The sequence below is a fragment of the Barbus barbus genome, assembly GCF_936440315.1.
Source record: "Barbus barbus genome assembly, chromosome: 25".
NCBI classification, from domain to species: Eukaryota; Metazoa; Chordata; class Actinopteri; order Cypriniformes; family Cyprinidae; genus Barbus; species Barbus barbus.
Genome location: NC_136753.1, coordinates 15718780 through 15740445, shown reverse-complemented (window position 1 = coordinate 15740445; position 21666 = coordinate 15718780). Strand labels below are relative to the sequence as shown.

General features: G+C 35.7%; 2 protein-coding genes across 19 annotated transcripts in view; one reads left to right on the top strand and one right to left on the bottom strand.

Annotated features, from left to right (window-relative positions):
- Window positions 1-812: 812 nt before the first annotated feature.
- Window positions 813-20073, top strand: LOC306845149 (TBC1 domain family member 23). 4 transcript variants are annotated; one of them, XM_079377761.1, is made up of 20 exons: window positions 847-906; window positions 2169-2226; window positions 4299-4413; window positions 4869-4974; window positions 7876-8080; window positions 8449-8572; window positions 8907-9031; window positions 9150-9190; window positions 9296-9399; window positions 9526-9648; window positions 10240-10332; window positions 10530-10700; window positions 10814-10856; window positions 11045-11151; window positions 12934-13070; window positions 13360-13404; window positions 15550-15638; window positions 17120-17255; window positions 17521-17715; window positions 18554-20045. In XM_079377761.1, exons 3-20 carry the CDS (start codon window positions 4411-4413, stop codon window positions 18636-18638), a joined length of 1932 nt encoding a protein of 643 aa, XP_079233887.1. In that variant the 5' UTR covers window positions 847-906; window positions 2169-2226; window positions 4299-4410; the 3' UTR covers window positions 18639-20045. The 4 variants fall into 4 exon arrangements, with proteins under 4 accessions (XP_079233885.1, XP_079233886.1, XP_079233888.1 ...); XM_079377759.1 differs by lacking the exon at window positions 2169-2226 and having other exon boundaries at window positions 813-906; window positions 18554-20073; XM_079377762.1 differs by lacking the exon at window positions 13360-13404 and having other exon boundaries at window positions 837-906; window positions 18554-19938.
- Window positions 19927-21666, bottom strand: part of LOC306845151 (tumor protein 63-like) — a 43842-nt gene continuing 42102 nt past the window's right edge. For 7 of the 15 annotated variants that reach the window (XM_079377764.1, XM_079377771.1, XM_079377773.1 and 4 more), the window contains one exon: window positions 19939-21264. In XM_079377764.1, coding sequence (XP_079233890.1) covers window positions 20962-21264 — 303 coding nt within the window. In that variant the 3' untranslated portion in view covers window positions 19939-20961. Of the gene's footprint in view, window positions 21265-21666 lie in introns of all 15 variants that reach the window. The other 8 variants (XM_079377772.1, XM_079377776.1, XM_079377770.1 and 5 more) reach the window with 5 other exon arrangements.

Genomic DNA, 21666 nt, shown 5'->3' with positions numbered 1-21666 from the left:
TATCAAATAAAGAAATGAGTTGCCCACAATTATTCATAAATCCAGCTTGGTTTTGTGTTTTGATGCAAATGACTTTCGTCTGTACTTACTTTTATTTAATGTTTATTAAATGTGCTTTTTAGTTAAATGCATGACCACCACATGCCAAGTGATAGCTGGCTATTTTGGCTTAAATTGGCACATTTATACATCTCCAATATTAATGTGTATTGTTCTTAATAAATAAATGAATACATTTAAATAAAAATAGTTTTACATTGAATTATTTTATTATATTAATATTATGTATTATTTATATAATATTATCTTTGTTGAAGTCAGTGTTTCAATTTCTGTAGAAGGTGCACACGTGTTTCCCGTGAGATCCTTTTTGCCAGGGTAAAAAAATCTAATGAGATCAGTATATGAACATTTGCATGCACATCAAAGGCATAAAAACTAATTTAACAAATGTGGTCTTTAAAACAGGTGTTACTCTTTTGTCTTGCCAACATCCATCTTTCAATCGTTCTTTGCATGAAAGGGTAGACGTTGTGAAGAGCATCGTCATGATAGTCTATAATAAAAACTCTAAATTCAACAGCAGCAAGTGGATTAGGCTAGTTACATGCACAACAAAAAATTTACGACTGATTTATTTTGGAGGCAGGCAACAAGTGTCATATCATACCATGTCGAAACGGAGCGGGTTTAGAACCCTCATTTTTTATTTATTAAGCTAAAATCTCGCTCTTTTAGAATACTCGGTTCCGCTGATTATCGCGTTCTACGTAGCGTCTAGACTTGCGCTGAGCGCGTGCGTGCGTGTGGTCGTAGCGACAAGACGCTGTATTTACGACACAGTTTGACGTGGACCGTCACCACAGCAATGGCGGATGCTGTAGGGGAAGTGCTTGAAAGCAGCTGGTAAGAAAACACAACTGATCAATTTTATCGCCGAACGATTCACGGTTCTCAGACTGATATTGTTATTGGAACTTGAAGTCCGTTGAAGAAAGACTATTAATGTTGTAGCTTTTTCCTCGACAGCCGTTTGAGTGGCAGGTAGACAGCGACGCTGTGCTAAACAGCTAGTTTGACTAGCCAAAGCAGCCAGTGTATTGTTTGGAGACTCCAGCTGTTTTCCAGACCTTCTCAGCAGTTTCACATTGTCATTTTATTCATATTCTGATCTGTTTGATGCGCATTTTAAGCGATTAAACGTCGTTGTGTTTTCGTAGAAGCTGGTTAAAACAGCTTTTGCTAGATGTTAGCGTAGCTTTGCACACAATAGAGTTGTGATGATTATGAAACAATCTTAGTTTTCATTATCACTTCACTATGGCCATGCCCCCCCCCACTTATATAGTAACGTATGGTTCGTGTTCACGCTTCTCGGCTTTTGTTAAAAGTGTGAATTCTTCTGTTTAGCTGTGCAAGACATCTTTAATAGCCATGGTGGTTTTCTGAAACTCTGTGATCAAGTAACGTTACGTTAACTGTGTAGACTGAAACCGCATTACTGACTTCTGTGAGTTATTCTCGAAATAATGACAAGATTCATAGTTTGAATTATCTACTGAAATAACTAAATTTAATGGTGGATTACTTTACTGTGGTTTTCTTTTTTAATATAGCGTTATATGTTTTAATATTCTTTGTAGTGATTCGTTCGAGGAGTGTCTTGTACAGGAAAGTTGAGTCAAGTATTAGCATCAGAGACTCCTCCTAGGTTAAAAATGTTTGAGGAATGGATGAGATGTTTTCTTTTGACAGCCCAAATAAACTGACAACTTAGACGTCATGTTTTATGTTTTTTCTTGGTGCTTTATTGTTTAGGCATGTTTTGGCTTAGAAATAAGTTCAACAGAACTATTCAGAAAAGTGTTTTAAGTCTTGACGTAATACACAGCCATGTGTTTGTTACCATTTGTAACTGCAAAGCACTCTTTTTCTCATAATCTACCAATACCGTTATAGTTTTCTAAACTCTTTTGCTTAACATTCTAGAGAGGAACTGCATAATGACAACAAGTTTGGCAAAAATAGTTTTAATCCTAGATTTTAAGTTTAGTGGTTCTTCTATAAAAGGAAGAGGTTCACGCGTAGAAATCACAGACACGCCTCTTTTTGTGAGCATTTGTGTCCTCTTCCTCTTCTACTGAATATGGACCTTCCTGTTTTCACAGACAATGACCATAAAGACAAATGATCCCGTAGGAGAGAGAAATGGAGCAAAGTGTGAGGGTGACGTATATTTCAGTATGTAATATCAAGGTCCAATACCTCAGATAGCGCTTTACATGTTCTTTAGTTCCTAGTTTTAGATTTACCTAAAAAAAAGAGAATATGTTGGCTCTTATCTCATTATTAAGGCATTCAGCCAAAATATCTGGATGTGGCAACTTGCATTTATCTCACCTCAGTTTGGAATGCTTGGTATGTCTAATATGAGGTGTGTTTGACAGCTTTGATCTTATTTCCTAAGAGTATGTCACAAATTTAGAATGACAGTGAAACCCATAAACTCATCATCAATTTGTTTTTTTTAATGTATTTAACTAATTCCATTGATGTAAATAAATGTCACCGTGGTGATGCTGTTAGGGTGGATCATAGATTATTAGAAATTGTGAGAATGTGTCAGAATAATCAGTTGAATGGGTAAATAAACTAAATATAAAAATAATAAAAATAGATAAATCATCAAAAGAAAGAAAAACAGCTTGTCTTTATACACATTAAATGTTTGGTGTTTTGTAATTATTTATCTGAAAAAAAAAATATTTAGAAATTTGTCATGTATGTTTTAGCAGCAGCTGTTGTGTGAATGGAAGAATTGGAGCATTTGCGGTGTGTTTGAATGAGTGATGCACATTGTTTGATTCCAGAACAGTTGTTTTCTGCAGTTTTTTTGTGTGTGTCTGAGAGTGGGGCTTTGTCTGAGATTTTTTTTTTTCTATGGTGGTATAGCAGATGGTAAAGAGGCCACAGAGGATTTCTTTCTGTTTTACTTCAGCTAAAAATGCAATTTAGAGCAAGTCATGCTTTTTTTTTTTTTTTTTTTCCTCTCCCTAAAATCCTTATGCCAAGTTTTTAGCTTGTTTTGCTAGTGTCTAGACTGTTTGCGTTTGTAGTATCTTTGAGAGAAACCCTGGAGGAGAGTGGAGTGCTGAAGAACAGTGCAGAGTGCCTGAGCGTCTGATCGAGCTGTGCCCTTTTGACTGAATATTGCATCCTCAATAATGTGTGTTCTTTGCACAGTCATGTCACCTGGTGTGCACAAACGCACCTTATTTGTTGTGGCAATATTAATTTCTGTATAGCTGCTCGACATATTGCTCATAAACGATTCATGTCACTGGCTGTTCATGGCTGTTTGCTATCTGTCTAAGCAGTTTTTTTTCAATTGTTTAGCATCAGACAGATTATTTTTATTCTTATTTAATACATTTATTTTCCACCATCTCCGACAACCAGTTGCAGTGCAAACAATGGTCATTCACCTGAAAAATGCACATTTTGCATGTGATGATAATGACTGTTCAAATAGATTTCTGCTTTTAATCTAATATGTTGCGCTGATTATCTTCATTTTATTGATGTCTTTTTATAACTTATTTTTCAATGTCAGAGTTCTTTATTTACTAAATTTCTCCAACATTGACTAAGGGATTAAGATATGATCTGCACTTACCCAAATAAATTTTTTTCCCTCTTTATTCTGGTACTGGTTAATTAGAATATGTTGCAGTTTTCTTAATACTCACTTTATATTAACATAATTTATAATTTCAATGTACACTACCATTAAAATATTTGAGGTCAGAGAAGAAATCAATAATTTTCAGTAAGGGTGCATTAAATTGATCAAAAGTAAAGACATTTATATGTGACATTATAAATGAAAAATAAATGCCTTTTTTGTGAGCTCTTTATTCATCAAAAGTCCTGAAAACTGTTTTGCGGTTTCCTCAAAAATATTAAGAAGCACAGCTGTTTTCAGTAATGATAATAATAGAAAGAGCAATGTTGCTCGAGCCTCAAATCAGCATATTAGAGTGATAGTGTGACAATGAAGAATTAAAAATGGCCATGACAGGAATAAATTACGTTTTACTTTTAAAAAAGTCATTGTTTTTACAGTATTTTGATTAAATACACACAGCCTTGGTGATAATGAGACTTTTTTCCAATATAGAATAATGTAGAACTTTACTGTTGCATTAGTTTAGAATCTGTCCTTGACTTCTAAATGTAGTTCGAGTGATTTGATCACAGTGTCGTGTGCATTTATTGTGTGTGTTTGTTTTCTGAAGGACTCATGATCTGGCTGACGCACTTGGCTCAGCAGAATGTGATCTGGACACTAACCAGGATGCTGTTATCCAGGTCCGAAACCTACCCCCACAACAGCGGGCCAAGTTATGGATGGTAGGTATACTATGTGTGTTTGTGTGTGTGTGTGTGTGTTTGAAGATAAAATGGCTTGACTAATTAGCCTGCATAGCATAATGTGGAAATATTGACTTTCTGGATTATGAAAAAGCTTTGAAAAGATTGTACATGCTGTGTCTTGATGAGAGAGACAGAAAAAGTGTTCATGCTTATGACATAGGATCCTTGCAGAGCTTTGTTTTAAAGGGTTTCCTTTAGAGTCAATGGGTCTCAAAGGGCTTTAGAGAGCCTCTGTATCGATTAGATGGCCATTAAGGAAACTGTAGTGGGCTTAGTGTAGGACCCTTTAAACGTACACCCCATGGAGATGGCATTAGCTTATATCACACAGTGAACTTCAGGAGGAACTGCAGTTGCTTTCATTGTTTCCCCTATTTTTTTCCCTAAGTTTTAGTTTCTGGCTCTGACGTTGAACGTGTCTGTGTTAACAGATTGCTTTGAACGTGTCTGGTAAAGGAGATAGTCTGTCCTCATGGGATGGGGCTTTGGACCTACCAGAACAGACGCTCATTCACAGCCGCAGTCAGCAGATCATTGGTGAATAACCTTTTCACACCTCATCTCATTTTCATTGTGCCATATATGTGTAGTAATGCAATACACATTTCTAGCATATCAGTTCTATGAATGTGGAGTCAGACACTTTACATTGTAAGTTTACTGGTTATTCAAAACATCCTGTGACATTGTGCATTCCACACACATTTACCTGTTGGCAAGACTTTCCGTTTGTTTGTGTGCTTCTGAAGTTTTAAAACACTTTTACTGCAGGTATGAGTTTAATTGTAAAGCATGACTTGAAACTAAACTATCAAATTATTTTTGAATCAGGATTACCATCCTTATCTATTAAACATTATTTTGATGTAATTTGTAATGCATTTAGACATTTTTATTAACTCTTTCCCCGCCAGCGTTTCTTTTAAAAGTTGCCAGCCACCACCAGCATTTTTGATGATTTTCACCTAAATTTGATGGCCCTCAGAATATTTTCTGCTATGAATATATGAACATATTGTTTATCAAAATAAAGAACCAAGCCTCTGCTTTTAATAAAAAAAACTACTTTATTCTATCTTTATGTGTTCATGTTTTATCACCATTTGAATGCACGTAGGTTTCATCAGAAATACAACATTTTGGACAAAAAAACTGAGAAATTATTTTATTTTTTTTCAAAGTAGTGCATTTTCAAGCAAAATGCATTCAAATGTCATATTGTTTCACCTGTAAATAATTATATGAATAACTGAAATTGCATTAAATAAACAGAACAGACAGACGCAGACACACACACACACACACACGTTTATACACACAAACACACACATATAGGCTACATGCATGCATATACATACGCGCACACACACACACACACACACACACACACATACATATGTATATATATATAATGTATGTATATGTGTATATATATATATATATGTATGTATGTATGTATATCTATTACCGTAATATACCTAGAACACGGATTGCCTTAACTCGTCAATGGAAGCGTTGTCTCTTAATTGATGAGATATCTCGTCAATGGCGGGGAAAGAAGCTTCATTGGAAAATTTTAGTAATGTGTTTAAAGTCTGCATTAAATTGTAACTTATGTAAGGCATGGTACAGATATTATTGTGAATTATTCATTCATGTATATTTCTTTTTGGCCTCATAATTAATGTATCATAAAATATCATAAGTCAGTCTTCCAGGGAAAGCTACAGATCTCTGGTGACATGCTGGATTTCTCCAGTCATGTAATCTACTTAGACCACCCCTTCTCAATCGACTACAAACTCTCATTCATTTTTGTGTGCAATGCCCACATCTCAAAATCCAAAAAATCCAATCAGTTTTTTCCCCTGTGTTACGTCTCCCTAATTATTTGGCATCTAGGGTTTTGGGAGGAAACAAAACATTTAATAACTAAGATGATATTCAAGCTAAACACTTTTCCCTGATGTGAGGATGTGGTGTGTGCGACTTAAGGAGCAGACAGAGGCAAAACTAACTATTAAGATTGTATTTAGTGGAAAAAGAATCTATATTACGAAGTTCCATAATGATAATATAAACAAAACAAAATACCTTCAAACAAATCAACAAATATATATTTACAAATTATATCCAAATATAATTAATGACAACAAAAGTGAGGGACGAGAGCGGTGCCAAAGAAAGAAAAATAAAATAAAACAAAACACTAACTAACACCAAACAAAACTAAGCTAAACAAAGGAATCAAAGAAAGTAACATCTTCAGCGTAGAACGCCAGTAACTACGCTGACTAACAAACAAATACAGCAGATGGCACTCGCTCCTAAACTAGTGTATTTAGACAACTTTACCCTGTGTGTTGTAAGATGTATGTCACGTGACATGCTGAACTGGTCCCATCACCATGCGCCAGAAAAGGACTTGAATAAACTCCTTTAATACAAGTCACAGTCAATGGACAATAATATTTCGCATAACAAAAATCCAAAAACACAGTCAAACTCAGAAAATTATAACCGAAACAGGAGCAAACACAAACATGAAAGAGCAAACAAATGAAGAGCCTTCTGAACTCGCGTCACTTCCAGATCTTTATATGCACTCCCTAACGTCTGATTGGTCCTCAAAGCATTGAGTAGAATTGATGATTGACGACAGCATAGTCCAATCACCGATCCTGTGAGAGTGAGAGAGAAGAAAAGGAAAAAAAATAAAAATCTCTCCCGAAACAATACGGGACGTAACACCCTCCTTCTTAAAAATAAACATACACACGTTTGAAATAACCAACTTAAAGTAGCCACTATTCCTTAGACCCGAGACAGAGCATCACTTTTTTTATGATCTGTTACACTCAAATATATCAAAATACAGAATGAAAGATCGCTATTAAAGTTTCATTACAACTTATTTGTTTTTAAAATTCTCTGTATAAATTATTTAGTTGGTCATTTAATTAGTTTTTCCACCTTGCTCTTTCTGTAAAAATAGCTGACATTGCAAGAACAGGGCATCAGGCAATATGCTGCTACTTGTACAAAAGCCTTGGCATGCAGTGATGTGTCATCAGCGCTATAAAGGCTCAAATGCAGAGCTCAAATGCAAACTGCCAGCTTTCATTTTAAAGTAAGTTTGTACACTTAAAGAAATAATGCTTATGGGATATAATGGATGTACACTCAGATGAAATTAAGCCTCATACCAGTATCTAAGAAAAAAAATAATTCTATCACATGATCAATCATGTCTTGCAAGTTAATAAACCAACAGCACTATCTTGGAAGGATGCTCCCCGAGTCGTGATAAATCCCACGCATTCTTATAAGTTCTGTTCGCAAACCCATTATCTCAAACAATATACTAGGGAAAAATATTCATATGGAACAGTGGGATTTTTTTAAATATTTTTGATGCAATTTTTTTTTTGCATATAGATGAGCTAGGGTTACCAGCGGAGGAAGGGCGGGACCTGGTTTCAGATGTGGAGTCAGTGATCACCTTTTACTGCAAGTCCAGAAATGTCACCTTTACTCCTGATCTTAGTTGGCCACACATCCTCAAACCACTCCTGGGCTTACAGCTGTCCCGCAAAGACCTCTACAACTGCTTCTACGCCATCATGAATAAATACATCCCAAGGTAGGGGTGTTCTTATGTCTGTCTGTGTTTTTCTCTAATTTAAAAAAGAAAAGAAAAGATAAAACCCCCAAATTACCTCAAAACCAATTTTGGAAAAAACAACAACTAAAAAGTAATAAATAATAAAATAAATAATAATAGTAATTATAATGTTGCAGATAATGTAGCAACTCTTGAATCACTGAAATGATTTAAACTGAAAGAAAGTTTCAGTTTGGTTAGAGGTGGTTAAATGCTGCTGAATGCCACCTCTTCAGATGTTTTCTGTGGCCAGATAGATTGAGACATGTTAGGTTGGTAGAGGGGGAACAGGCATGCTTTATATATCGGTTTTCTTGAAATAGGTTCATATTATTTACCTTTTGCAGAGACTGCGTTGCGAAGGGAAGACCATTTCACCTCTTCAGACTCCTGCTGCAGTACCATGAGCCTGAATTCTGCTCATTCCTGGACACAAAAAAGATCACTCCTGATTCCTACGCCATCAACTGGGTCAGTCGATCTCTGGCCTGTTTGAATATTATATAAGTATTTGGCTTAGTACAGGGTTGTCCAATCCTGCTCCAACTTGCCATAACACATCTTCCTAGAAGTTTGACCTTGAATAGCTGGTTCAGGTTGAAGCTTTTATTCTGCAGGACAGTGGCCATCCAAGAGCAGGATTGGAAACCCCTGGCTTAGTATATAAACTATACTTAACTTATACACACTATGGATCAATTCTGAAAAGTGTTAGTCATTTTCCTAAAATGAATCAAATAAATTATTTGCAGCTGTATGCTAAAGAATCTTTTTTTTTATTTTTTTTTTTTATTGTCTCCTGCAGCTAGGCAGTCTCTTTTCTAGCAGCTGTCTCCCTGAGGTGTCACAGGCCTTATGGGATGTTTATCTCCAACAGGCTGACCCGTTTCTCATCTTCTTCCTCATGCTCATCATCCTTGTCAATGCTAAGTATGTGACAGTTCAGAATGTTCAGTGAACTCAACTGATTAAAATTTTACTGATTTTACTTTCCTGTTTATGAGATCAAGCAAAAACACATTTTTCTTTGTTTTTTTTTATTGTCCAGAGATGGCATCCATGAAGAAGAAAGCAAAGAGGAAATTATCTGTAAATTCTTTAGTGTTATTTATTAAAAAGTACATTACAAAAATCTGTTGCATTGTCCTGTATGACCAAAGTCTACAGCTGTAATTTATTTTTCCTTTTTTCCAGGTAAGCTGAAGCATTCACCAGAATTCCTAGATGTAGAGGACCTTGAAGACTTGTTTTCTTTAGCACAGTATTACAACAGCAAGACGCCTTTATCTCTTAGAAAGGTAAGCGTCAACTTCCTTTCAATATGATGCACATTACAATAGATGCAGCAAGATAGAATTGTGGGGTATCACAATAACAGTTAAGCAGGTATCACATGCTCAATTATCTGGTTTATGTGTGTGCAGGAGAACCATAATCTGTTTGGCAGCAGTCTGGTGGCTCTGAAGGAAGAAGACATGGACCTGAGTCAGGCTCTCTGTTTGCCTGTATCAGTCCCTGAGATCCTGCAAGCCAACCAGCTACAACCTGTGAGTTCACAGTCATCTTTCAATCAACTTTCAGATTTATTGATGTTGATGATCAGGGCTCAACATTAAACGGGTAATTCACCTAGAATTGTTTTTCATTTACTTACCCTCATAATCTTTGTAAACCAATAAGACTTTGTTAATCTTCAGTACAAGTAGGGTTGTGACGGTGAGGAAATTTTCCCACCGGTTAATCAACGCGTGACAATACTGGTATCACCGTGATGGGGGGGTCGTTTGAGTTTTCCATCTTTTCCTCGCTTTCCTTCGGTTTTAAATAGCCTGTAAGCGCTGTGCGCGTTTTACTTTCACTTTTAAATTAGCGACAATTCGGCATCAAGCAGTTGTTTGCACCGTACACATTTACGGTTGTTTGCACCGTACACATTTTACTTACAATTTTATGTGCTCAATGTATGTAAATTGCAAATAAAATAAAAAATAAACCTTGAAAAACATCTTTTAAGTATATTATTTTATGACACCTGTGCACAAGAATCACTAACAGATGAGTTTCACAATGTGATGCCTTATTTCTAGTGATTTTATTCCTATTTAAATGTATGTTCTTGTGATTTGCACTCTTTTTAGGAGGGTGTGAGGTTTTTTGTAGTTGACTGCCGTCCTGCTGAGCAGTACAATGCTGGTCACCTCTCCACTGCCTTTCACCTGGACTCTGACCTAGTAAGAAGTTTTACCAGCAGAGAATGCAGCATTTGTTCATAGTAGTTCTAATAGAGATTGATTTCCTTTGAATGCACTTTGTTTCCTCAAATTCAATTTTTAATGTGTAGCTGCCTCACAGTGTAATTGTACACAGCTCTATGCACCTCTGTGTCCTTGACCCCGTAAAACTGTAATGATATGGTGTTGATTCACAGATGCTTCATAATCCCTCTGAGTTTGCTCTGTCAGTGAAGTCTCTTCTGGAGGCACAGAAGCAGTCTCTGGAATCAGGCTCTGTGGCAAGCGGAGAGCATCTGTGCTTCATGGGCAGTGGACGTGAAGAAGAGGACATGTACATGAACATGGTGCTTGCCCACTTTCTACAGGTCAGAACTGCATCTGCTGCTACATATTGAATTGTACGAAGTATTATTGAAAGCATTTGACAAATGTTCAGAAAGTAAGTGGTAAATGTAATTGTGTGTTTTTTTTGGTCTAGAAAAATAAAGAGTTTGTGAGCATAGCAAAAGGTGGTTTTATGGGTAAGTTCAAAATTAATAACACTTGATCATTGCACAGTACTAACCAAATATAATCAAATATAAATAATTAAATGTATTCAGATTCAAAAAAAAAAAAAAAAAATGTGATCAGCAGGTTTACATAGTGACAGCAGCAGTTAAATTGTGCTGATGAAACTGAAACTAATGTATTTTTCTTTAATGCTCAGCATTGCAGCAGCACCTGGCAGATATTAATGTTGAAGGGCCGGATAATGTTTATGTTCACTGGATTGTGAGCACCTCAGGATCCCACAGCAGCCTCAGCTCAGCTGATGTGAGTTTAATGTGTGTGTGTGTGTGTGTGTGATGCACTTTATATGATGTATTAAAAGAGTGCTACTCAGCATGTAACCTTCAAACCATGCTGTTGTGGCACATGTTCTCATCCATTTTCGCAATTAATTTTCAACAGAGGTTCTTTGGATCTTAGTCTTAAAAGTCTTAGTTTGTTCTTCCACAATTTAAGGCTCTATAAAGGTGTTTAATCTGAGCAGAAAGTCTTAAATTCATAAGTTATTTTGCATGCATTCCAAAAAAGGAATATCGTTCTCTGTATTTTTGTTTTCCATTGCAAATATCTAAACATCCTACAATCAAGATAAATTTACTTGAGATGCAAATGTAAAATAAATAATACTGAAATAATTTCAGTTTGTGCTTAAAACTAAAACAAATGTCTTCCAATCGGGTATATGAAAACTTAACTTTTCTGTAAAATGAATTGAAAAGTAAAGGAAATCAGTTTGAAATTGTATTTTTGTGTTGCTAATTCAACTCACTGTGTCCTCACTAGACATTTACATTTAGAGAACATATTGGTGTATTGTTCCCTTCAATTGATTCCTTAAATTGTCTTTACCTAAAAAGGTCTTAAGTTGTGAGTCTTAAAATTACCTTCATAAAACACTGTTTTAAGTGCATTTTTGGTACCTCTCTAAAGCTTTATCCACCTTATTTTTAAAGTGAGAAAGGTGCCATTTTTATCTTGAACGTGCAAGGTGTCCTTTCTCTTTTGTTTAATAGTATTTATAATATTAAACACATTGGTTTGTAGCTCATTGGTTTGTTGTACTTTATTCTTCTAGTCATTTAGCTATAGTGGGTAATAAATTCCAAATAATGTACAGTGCCCTCAAAAAGTTTGGAAACGCCCTAGAAAAGTGGGGTTATGGACCATATTGGCATGAATCCTTTTTAATTTGTGATTAAGTTTGCACTGATAAGGGACAACGCAAACCACGAAAACATATTTTATTACAAAAACAGTTTATACATAGAAAAAATCTTAAATTTTCGATTCATCAAAATATCCACATAGCCACAAATAGCTATTTGTAAACTATCTGACCTAAATTGTGTTCTAATTGGTTCATTGTATTCTAAACTTAATTGGCAATCAATTGTTGAAGCCATTAAGGTGTGCTGACCCAAAAATCTTTTAAAAGCCTGGGCCAAGTTTAAACCAGTAACCAGGCATCACAGCTGGCAAAGGGGCATGTCTGACTTCGACGTGTATATATTGCCATTATTATGTAATCAAAATGAAAATTATTATTGCTGGTCTTCAATGATAATGTCAAGTTACTTTAATGTATTTGCACCAAAAAATAAGTATTTATGCTGATATGGTGATAAAACCACACTTTGCCAGGGGTGTTTCCAAACTGTTGGAGGGCATTGTTCATTCACAGGAAACATCTTATTTCTGCATTTGAAAAATAAGGTGGATACATGTAGCACAGGGGTGTCAAACTCAGTTCATGGAGGGCCGCAGCCCTGCAGAGTTTAGTTCCAACCCTGCTCCAACACACAAACCATGTAGTTTTCAAATAAGCCTGAAGGATGGCTGCATGGCTCTGGCCCTCCAGGAACTGCGTTTGACACCCCTGATGTAGCATATTCCTTTCATTTTATGGGTGGTGTTTAGTGCCATCTTGTGGACACTGTGGACAAACCATGAAATGCTTTAACTTCCAGTGTGATAAGCAAATACCTCTTTGGTCTTGGATTTATTAACTTCCATGGTTAATTCAGCCCATCTCTTATATTGATACAGGGGGAACTGAACAGCACAGATGGAAAAGGAGTTAAATCACTTGTCAACAAAATGACCTTTGCACTCAAGTCAAAGTCAGTTAATGTAAAAGAGAAGGTGATCAGCTTCATAGAAAACACTTCCACACCGGTGGACAGGTGAGCATCTTTAATTTTCTTTGCACCGGACAGGCATTCTTTCACACTTTTTTTATTTCCAGATATGTATTCTATTAGTTAAAAAAACTAAACAAACTGAGGACTGTTTAATGATCAGGAACCAGTTGCAAAAACTTAAAAACTTCTTCTTTTTTTTTTTCCCTGCCCTACTTTTATATAAAAAAATAAATAAATTATATAGCTTAGAGGAATTTATTACAAAAGATTGATTCTGACGTCTTTCTGTTTTAATCATCCTCCCGACCTATGCCCTGTTACTTCACACTAGAATGTCTTTCAATCTACCCTGGCCAGACAAGGGAATACTGGATCGGTAAGACTTCATTAATGTTTGTCTGTGCCCCCACCAGCGTGCATCCAGTTTCTGCAACATGCCCTCTCAAGGTGGCGCTGTCAGCTTTAGCTTATTGTAGGGGGTTTTAAAACCCTGATTAAATGGCACACTCATGTATGCTCTAACACCATATGCATCACCTGCATCTATAGTACAAATATCCTTCTCATCCTTTTGAATTTCCTGTTTCCTGCTAAAATTCTTCTGAGAATATCGTCAGAGTAGAGTAACATTCTAGAATTTGCTACGTTGTCATCCACTACCAGACATTCACACGCATGTGTAGTAGAATTCACAAACACTCGGAATGGTGGAAGCTATGAACCACAGGTCTTGTCACTTTCTGACAGTGTCGGCTGCTTTGACCTCTAACAGTGCGTTTGCCACTTTGTGCCTTTCTTTGTTTTATGCCAGCAGTTTCTGTCTCCACAGTCTGAAGTCTGATCTCTGCTGTTTGGGTCCTCTTATATGTTCCTAATAGAGATGCACCGATCGACTGGCCAGGGACCGGAATTAGCCGATTTTCCACACGACCGGCCCGTCGGTCTGCTGATTCTCAGCTGGTCTGTTTTGATGTCACACTTACGGCAACTGATTATGTATTTATGTCATGTCAGATGAGGCTTGCACCGCCTGAGTGAGTGTGTGAGAGAGACTTGTGCAGAAAGCAAAACAAATGAGCGCAACGATGCTCACAGAAAATTATAGATGCATACTGCGGTAGTAAAAAAAAAAACATTTATAATATATGATTTAGGTACGCAACATTGCAAGACCAAGATGTTTCCACGAATATCACTGCAATATGACACTGATTTTATACAATAGTAGTTCAGTAAACAAGAAGTTAAAATTAATGACTTGCAATAAGAAACAATATTGACACTTTTTATTTTTTTTTATTTTTTTCCTTAATTTCGTTGACGAAAATGGTTCCAATCAAAGTCACAACAGAACTTCTCTGAGCAACACAGCGGTGTTTTGTTACTGAATGAATCAAGTGAGTCAATGATTCAGTAACCCATTCATAGAGACTCGCTTGCCTTGTTTCTGAATGAATCATCCGTAGGAACAAATCTGTTGAATGAAGGACTGAACGACTCGCTCATTAAAACAGTCATTTGCCGCCACCTACTGGTGGTTTGGTTTCATATTTGAAGTATCATTGCATTTTTCCCAACATTTCTTTATTTGTATGTTAAAAAAAATTTAAACATTTATTCTTATAAAATTCTTTATGCATTCCTCAACTTCATCAAACAGTCTGTGTAAATGCATCTAATGCCACTTCAGATGCAGCTTTTATGTTTCCTGCAGTGGAAAGATGGAGTTTGTTCATACTGATTTAATTTGAATGGTAACAACTCTCATTATTTTAACTAAATTAATTGAAAGAATGTAAGAATTTGATGTGAAAGATGACATCACATTAGGGAAAAAATTACCACTTAAAACATAGTGGGAAATGACATCTGTTTTGTTATATACAGCAACTCCTTTTCAGTTAACTATGTCTGCCTCTTTCCAGTCACAGAGCACTTTATTTTTTAGAGCTGTTTAAGTGAGAGAACATCTGTAACTTAGTCCAGATTGGGGCAATTGTAATGTTGAATGATTTACGTAAAAAAAAGAATTTGCATTGAAAAAAGTATAGATTTTTGTTTGTATATGCTGTCAATTATAGTTCTTTGAAAAAAATCAGTATTGGCAGGTCACACTTACAAAAAAAATCAGAAATCAGAACCGGCCAAGGAAATTCCAATCGGTGCATCTCTAGTTCTTAATGAAGTACTGTAGTCTCTCTACAAAGGGATCATAGCTGTAGAAGACTGGGGCAGTTGTGCCTAAATGTTAAAGTAAAATGGACTCAAAACAGTCACTTTTGTGAATTGCCTGGCCTTCCACACTTTGATTCTCATCTCTGGTAAAATGCAAACATGTTAACTTGCCTTTCTTCCAACTAACAGTATTCACCTTTCTAATCCTAGAGGATACCTCATCTCACTGCCATTGCTCTTAGAATGTCTGTATTAAGACAAGGAAATCAATGTTGGTGTGAAGGACAAAACTTTATTCTTTTAGTGGGTCTTGTAAGTACATATGATGTTTTCTTATATGCTTCAGGCACATAAGCAGCAGTGATCGGGTGGGGAAGCCATACAGGGGTGTGAAGCCTGTCTTCAGCATTGGTGATGAGGAAGAGTATGATACAGGTAAACACATTTAAAGGGGTCGTATGATGCGATTTCAAGTTTTCCTTTCTCTTTGGAGTGTTACAAGCTGATTGTGCATAGATAAGATCCCTTAAGTTGCAAAGACTAAAGTCTTAAAACCAAACATATATTCTTTATCAAAGTTAAGACTCTGCCATGCCCCATTAAAACGGCTCATTCAAACATGCCCCCACATGTCTACATCACGATGTGGAAATATTTGCGTAATGCCACCCAAATGTTCATGCAAAGAAAGAAGGCATGGTTTCAGTAACTGCAGTAGTGTTGATGCAGCCATGTGTGTTTCTAGGCGAAAGCAAAAGAACTCTATTTGCCCTTCCGAAAGTAGATGCATTTAGGAATCATTAAGATTACTTGCAACAAAACAGCAACGCATTTTATGGACGACCGTTTCCTGAACCTAGGAGAGGAGGTAATTCTGACTTTGCTATGACAATTTGGTGCTTCTGAATCAGCTACTGCAATTATGTTTTATTATTAGTTTAAATATTTGATATTGACTGTTCAAATGCGGAGTTTTGCGTGTCGTGTATGTGTGTGTGTGTGTGTGTGCGCGTGTGAGGGAGAGAGAGCCAACATTAAAGTATGCCAACATATTCTGTTACACCAAATACACAAAATAATGATCTTTAAAAAAAGCATCATATGACCCCTTTAAATCAGGGACATTCAACCTGCCTGGAGAACTCAACTTGCAATTTTCTGCAGTGTTAGTTCATGCACACTTTCACCAGTGTTGTTATCTAGCTATAAGAATGATTATTTTTATTTATTTATTTGTTTTTTGGTAATTGAAATAAAGCTGTAATAAAATGTAAATATCAGATGAAAAACTTAAACTTACGAAACTTAAATTAATAAATGGAAATGTTGCTGTGGCAACTAACTGAAATACATTTAAGTTGAAATACTAAATTAAAATAAAAGTGCATTAAAGCTAAACAGAAATATATAAAAAAAACCTAATGTAAAAAAGTAATTTATGAAAGCTGAAAATATAAAAAAGTTGATTGAAAATATGAATGTGAATACTAAAATAGTATGTAAATGCTAAAGTAACACTGATCTGAACTGTTTAATCAAGGTCTTCAAGGTTTAGGTGCAGAGGCAAGTTTGAATATCCTTGATCTAATGACTTTGTCATTATATATTTACATTTGATCTTAGAATTTTGTTATTGTGGTGGTTTACCAAAAAAATAAAATTTGGTCATTACGTTTTGATGTAAACTTTTGATCATTTACTATTGTTTTTCAAAAGCCATATTACCCTTTTTTTTTTTTTTAACAAAAGAAGACATTAAAAAGAAAGATGACCATTTTCATCTTAAACCCCCCCCAAAAAGAATATAACCCCATATAACGAGATATTTAGAAATTCAACATTTGGTATACTTCATCTCATATCTGTATCCCTGTGTTTTTACTTAATGTTTTTCATATTTCCTTCCCTCTTTTCAGATGAGATTGAGAGTTCATCAATATCAGATGATGACAGGAAAGAGATCGTCAATATTCAGACTTGGATCAACAAACCAGATGTGAAGCACCATATTCCATGCAATGAAGTTAAGGAGACTGGACACATGTTCCCAAGGTGAAGCTACCTGTTTGAACACATGACATAAGATTGGCCAAGAATTTCATGGTCAAAATTGTCAAATATAAGTTTAAATACCATGGATGAATGGATAAAATAATAATGATATATTTTATATTAGCCAATGTAGTCAAATAATTGTAAAGTAATCATGTGAAAAACTGCTATGTTATAACAGTTACATCAGATATTGGGCCATCTCAGCTGGTGGATGGTGGGTTGAGTATAGTGGTGGATAATTCTACCGTTTTATCTTCCACAGCCATCTGCTGATCACTGCAACACACATGTACTGTTTGAGAGAGATCGCTGCCCGAAAAGGGTTTGCTTACATCCAATCCAGGCAGGCCCTAAACTCCGTGGTGAAGATCACCTCCAAGAAGAAGCATCCAGAACTTATCACTTTTAAGTTTGGCAACAACAATGCTGCAGGAGTGGAGATAGTGGCTGTAGAGAGGTATGGTAACTGACTACAGGACACCAATGTGTTTTTTCTTTTTCTTTTTTACTTTTTACACATTATCTCCTAATCTCTGTTTACTATATACCAGTGTAATTGTAGTATTAAATATGTATATTATTGTAGTTTTTAGTAATATTTTAAATTAGCTTTTGTTTTGGTTTTCATTTTAATTTGTTTATAGTTCCCATTAGGAAGCATTAGGCAATGTGTTAACAATAATTAACTATTCCCTGGTTTCACAGACAAGGTTTAAGACTAGCCTTAGAAAAAAGCATTACTGGTGTTCATCTTAAGACAAAACAAAAGCACTGACATGTTTTAAGATCAGTCAGTGCTTTTTTGTCTTGTCTTCAGATGAACACCAGTAATGCTTTTTTTCTAAGGCATGTTTATAAAAATTACTTAAATGTCCTAATTGAACTATGGCTTAATCCTGGTTTAGTCTAATCCCTGTCTGTGAAACCGGGCCTATGAGTAATACATCCAACATGCTACATATAATAACAATAAATGCTCTAGAAGTATTTTAATTGTTTTGTTAACCAGTGTTGTAAACTAATGTAACATTGTGGTATTGCTTTTTCTTTCCTTTTGTATGCTTGTAAATTTGAATCTTTTCAATGAACAAAAATGTATTTAATAGTTTTAGTTAATGAAAATAACTCTAAATAGCTATTAGCTAAATAGTATATACAGATATTTGTACTTGTTTAAAAACTCAAAATTAAACTCATTGACTTGTTTAGTTTTACACATTCTTAGTGTTTGGTATGTTTACTTATTTTAGTCAACTTTAGTCAGTGTTTTTTGATATTTCTTGTCTTTTCTGAAGGTATTTAATTCCAAACGCCGGTGACGCCACTAAAGTCATCAAACAGCATATCATGAAAGTTTTGGATGCTATGGAGAGCTCTTAATGACAGAGACATCAGAGATGCTGCACCACAACCACAGCTCCAACCAAAACCGGCGAAAGGGGAAGGAGGGAGTAGAGCATTCCCACAGTTTTTTTGTCATCATCCCCCCCACCTCCTCCCTGGGCAACACTGACGTGGAGTTGCCATCATGATTGACAGGAGTTCTAAAACTTTGGGCTTGGAGATGTCAATATGAGAAATGGTTATTTTGTTCATTTTGCTTTGTGATTATGATTTCTGTTTTGAGAAACTGACCTAATTAAGCAAATTAGATTTATTATCTCTCCTTTATCTGTCTCGAGCCTTAATGAGCTATAGCTTTTTATATGAGTCTCAAACAGCTCCTCTGGATGAGAATACGGTTTTGGAACCTCAATCAAGGAACTTCATTGCTCTTTATCTGCTTCATTGTTTGAGGTCACTAGTTCTTTAGCCATTTGAAGATGTAAACATCATATATTGCTGCATACTTATGTAACTGAGAAGAGTTTGATGTATTTATCAGAGCAGTGTTTTTACAGCAAACAGATTCACCAGGAGCCTCATCACAGGCATGGAGGTGAATAGATATACTTCATTTTCATATTTGGAAAGTACTTACCCTACAGGATGCTGCTTGCACAAGTGGTTACACCAGTGTGACATGAATACTTCCATACAACTCTGCTGCTGTCTGTGCTGACTGACTAAAACTCCCTGAAATGACTAGAACATTTTGTCAGTTTCTGCAATTTTGTGATCGCAGCTTTCAAGAATAAAGGGAACTGGTTTGTGAGGCAGTTAAAAGTTAAATGGGTCTTCTCTAAGCAATGGCCAAGTTTACCACATAATGTATTGAGAACCTGAAGTTTAGGATGCCTACCAGCTTCTCTTGGGAATAGCTTTTGAGTAATACAAGTATCATGTATTAATTCTGAAGCACTAAAGAAAAAAATGGCTTGTGAATCCAGCAGCCATCAAAACTATATGTATACACAAGTCTAGTGAGTGTAAGGAAAACAAAAGGTTAAGATTAAGAGAGGGTGATGCATAACATTTTTAAACTAGGCCTGTCAATTTGTCACTATGCAAGTTCAAAAAATTAAATTTGAAAGTCTTAAATGAGAATAAGATTACCTTATGTCCCCAACATGAAAGCATATTCAGAGGATTGTGTTCCCAATGCTCAACTTTAACTTTTGTTTATTGTTAGACCACAGAATGCTATTGATATCTCATATTTAAATAAATCAAAATAAGGTCCACCATGTCTGACTATTGTTTAAATAAATTGTTTTTGTACAATGATACAATCAATGTTACATGATATTTGTTTTATTTTGTTTATATCAAAAAAAGTACATTGCAAAATATTTACAAATTCCTTAGTTTGATAAAGAATTGTTTACTCCGTTGACATGAAAGCGTAATAAAAAAAAATCTGTACAATATTGCCACAACGGGCTAAGTATCAAGTTAAGTGGAAATTTGTTTAAAAAAAATACTGAAGCCACATTACATTAGCAATGTATAAACACATTGGGCAACGTATCAATGTAAGTCACTTTTATACTTTTAGAGGCCAGTAAACAGCATATCTATGCATTATCTCAACTTTCAGCAATTCAATACTCAATACAGTGTTTGCGACTCACAAATAAAAGATACAAAAAGAAGGGTTTAATGCATACATACATAAAGGCTACATGACAACGTCAGTCTTACACCACGGATGAATAACACTTTCTGTGAGAATAAAGAAAAGAACCATGTGCGATTTGAAATACATACAATCATAGCTGACAAACGTCAACATATATAAAAATAAAAAAAGACATTGTTCAACCGCAAGGAATGATCGTCACAACACAGAATACTATTAACACTAAAGGTTTTTTACACACACACACACACACACATAAAAAAAAAAAAAAGTTCAGTGTGTATTTTGCAAGTAGTAACAATATGTTTGTATTTCTTAAGTGCTTTGTCTCAAGAAACAGAAAAAAATGACAATTTAGCAACGCACCATTTCCCCTCAGCTACAGCTGTTTGCATCTAATAAAGGGGCTTGAAATGACAACCAGAGCTAAATCCACCAGAAGAAAAATGAAACCATAAAGGACTTTAAGTGCATTTTATCCGCCCATTTAAGTTTAAGTGAACTAGACTATGAGGCTCACAGTTTTTTTTAATCATCACTTGCAGAGGAAAACTGTGAAACGATCTGGACCAACACCAAGTTTGTAAATATAAAACAGCGCGTGAGTGTGTGTGTGTACAGTAAATGTACACTGTTGACATTGTATGTACGTGTATTATTGCGAATTGTGATGCACTGCGTTCATTCTCCCTCCTCCTTGATACGCTGTTGCTTGTTGCGGCGAGAATCTGGAGCCAGGTCAAAAGAGAAATCGGTCCAGTCGTCTCGTGGAGGAAACGAAATGGTCTGACGAAGAGTGAAACGCACTGCATCGATCACACGCTCGCCTCTGGCTTCGGTGGAGCCCACGCTGACTGTGGATGTCCCGCTAGAGGTGCGCAAGATGTGGGGAGGTGGAGAAAACTCCATGGTCTGCCGGTACTCCATGATTCCTTTCCAGATGATGTGTTGGAATTCTGTGGGAATCTTCAGCCTGGACAAGTCCTGTGGATAAATATACCACAGAGCTCATGAATACAGTAGCCACTGCTCTGATCTCTCCATCAACCCAGACACACCAGATCATATATTTTCATAAGGATCCTCTGCAGTGAATGGATGCCGTCAGAATGAGAGTTAAAAATGCTGATAAAAACACAATCCAAAATCAATCCAAATAACTCCAGTTGATAAACTGTTCCCGCTTTTGAATTTGCTGGCCCAAATGATTGGAATGTGCTACAAAGGTGATTGAAACTAGAGTGAAATATTGTATGTGCATTTAAAAAATTACAAGTAAGTGCTCTGACCTTGACCTGTAAATGTTTTAACTGAGATTTTATTCTTTTTTATGTTTTATGTATTGTAATATATGTTTGTATGTTTCTCAGGAAATAGTAATTCTTC

What these genes read in the sequence shown, in the direction of transcription:
- LOC306845149 (XM_079377759.1), top strand. Translation starts at nt 869, where the DNA reads ATGGCGGATGCTGTAGGGGAAGTGCTTGAAAGCAGCTG. An exon ending in ATGAATAAATACATCCCAAG is followed by an intron (nt 8,081 to 8,448) that starts GTAGGGGTGTTC and finishes TACCTTTTGCAG; the next exon opens with AGACTGCGTTGCGAAGGGAA. An exon ending in ACTTCCACACCGGTGGACAG is followed by an intron (nt 13,071 to 13,359) that starts GTGAGCATCTTT and finishes ACTTCACACTAG; the next exon opens with AATGTCTTTCAATCTACCCT.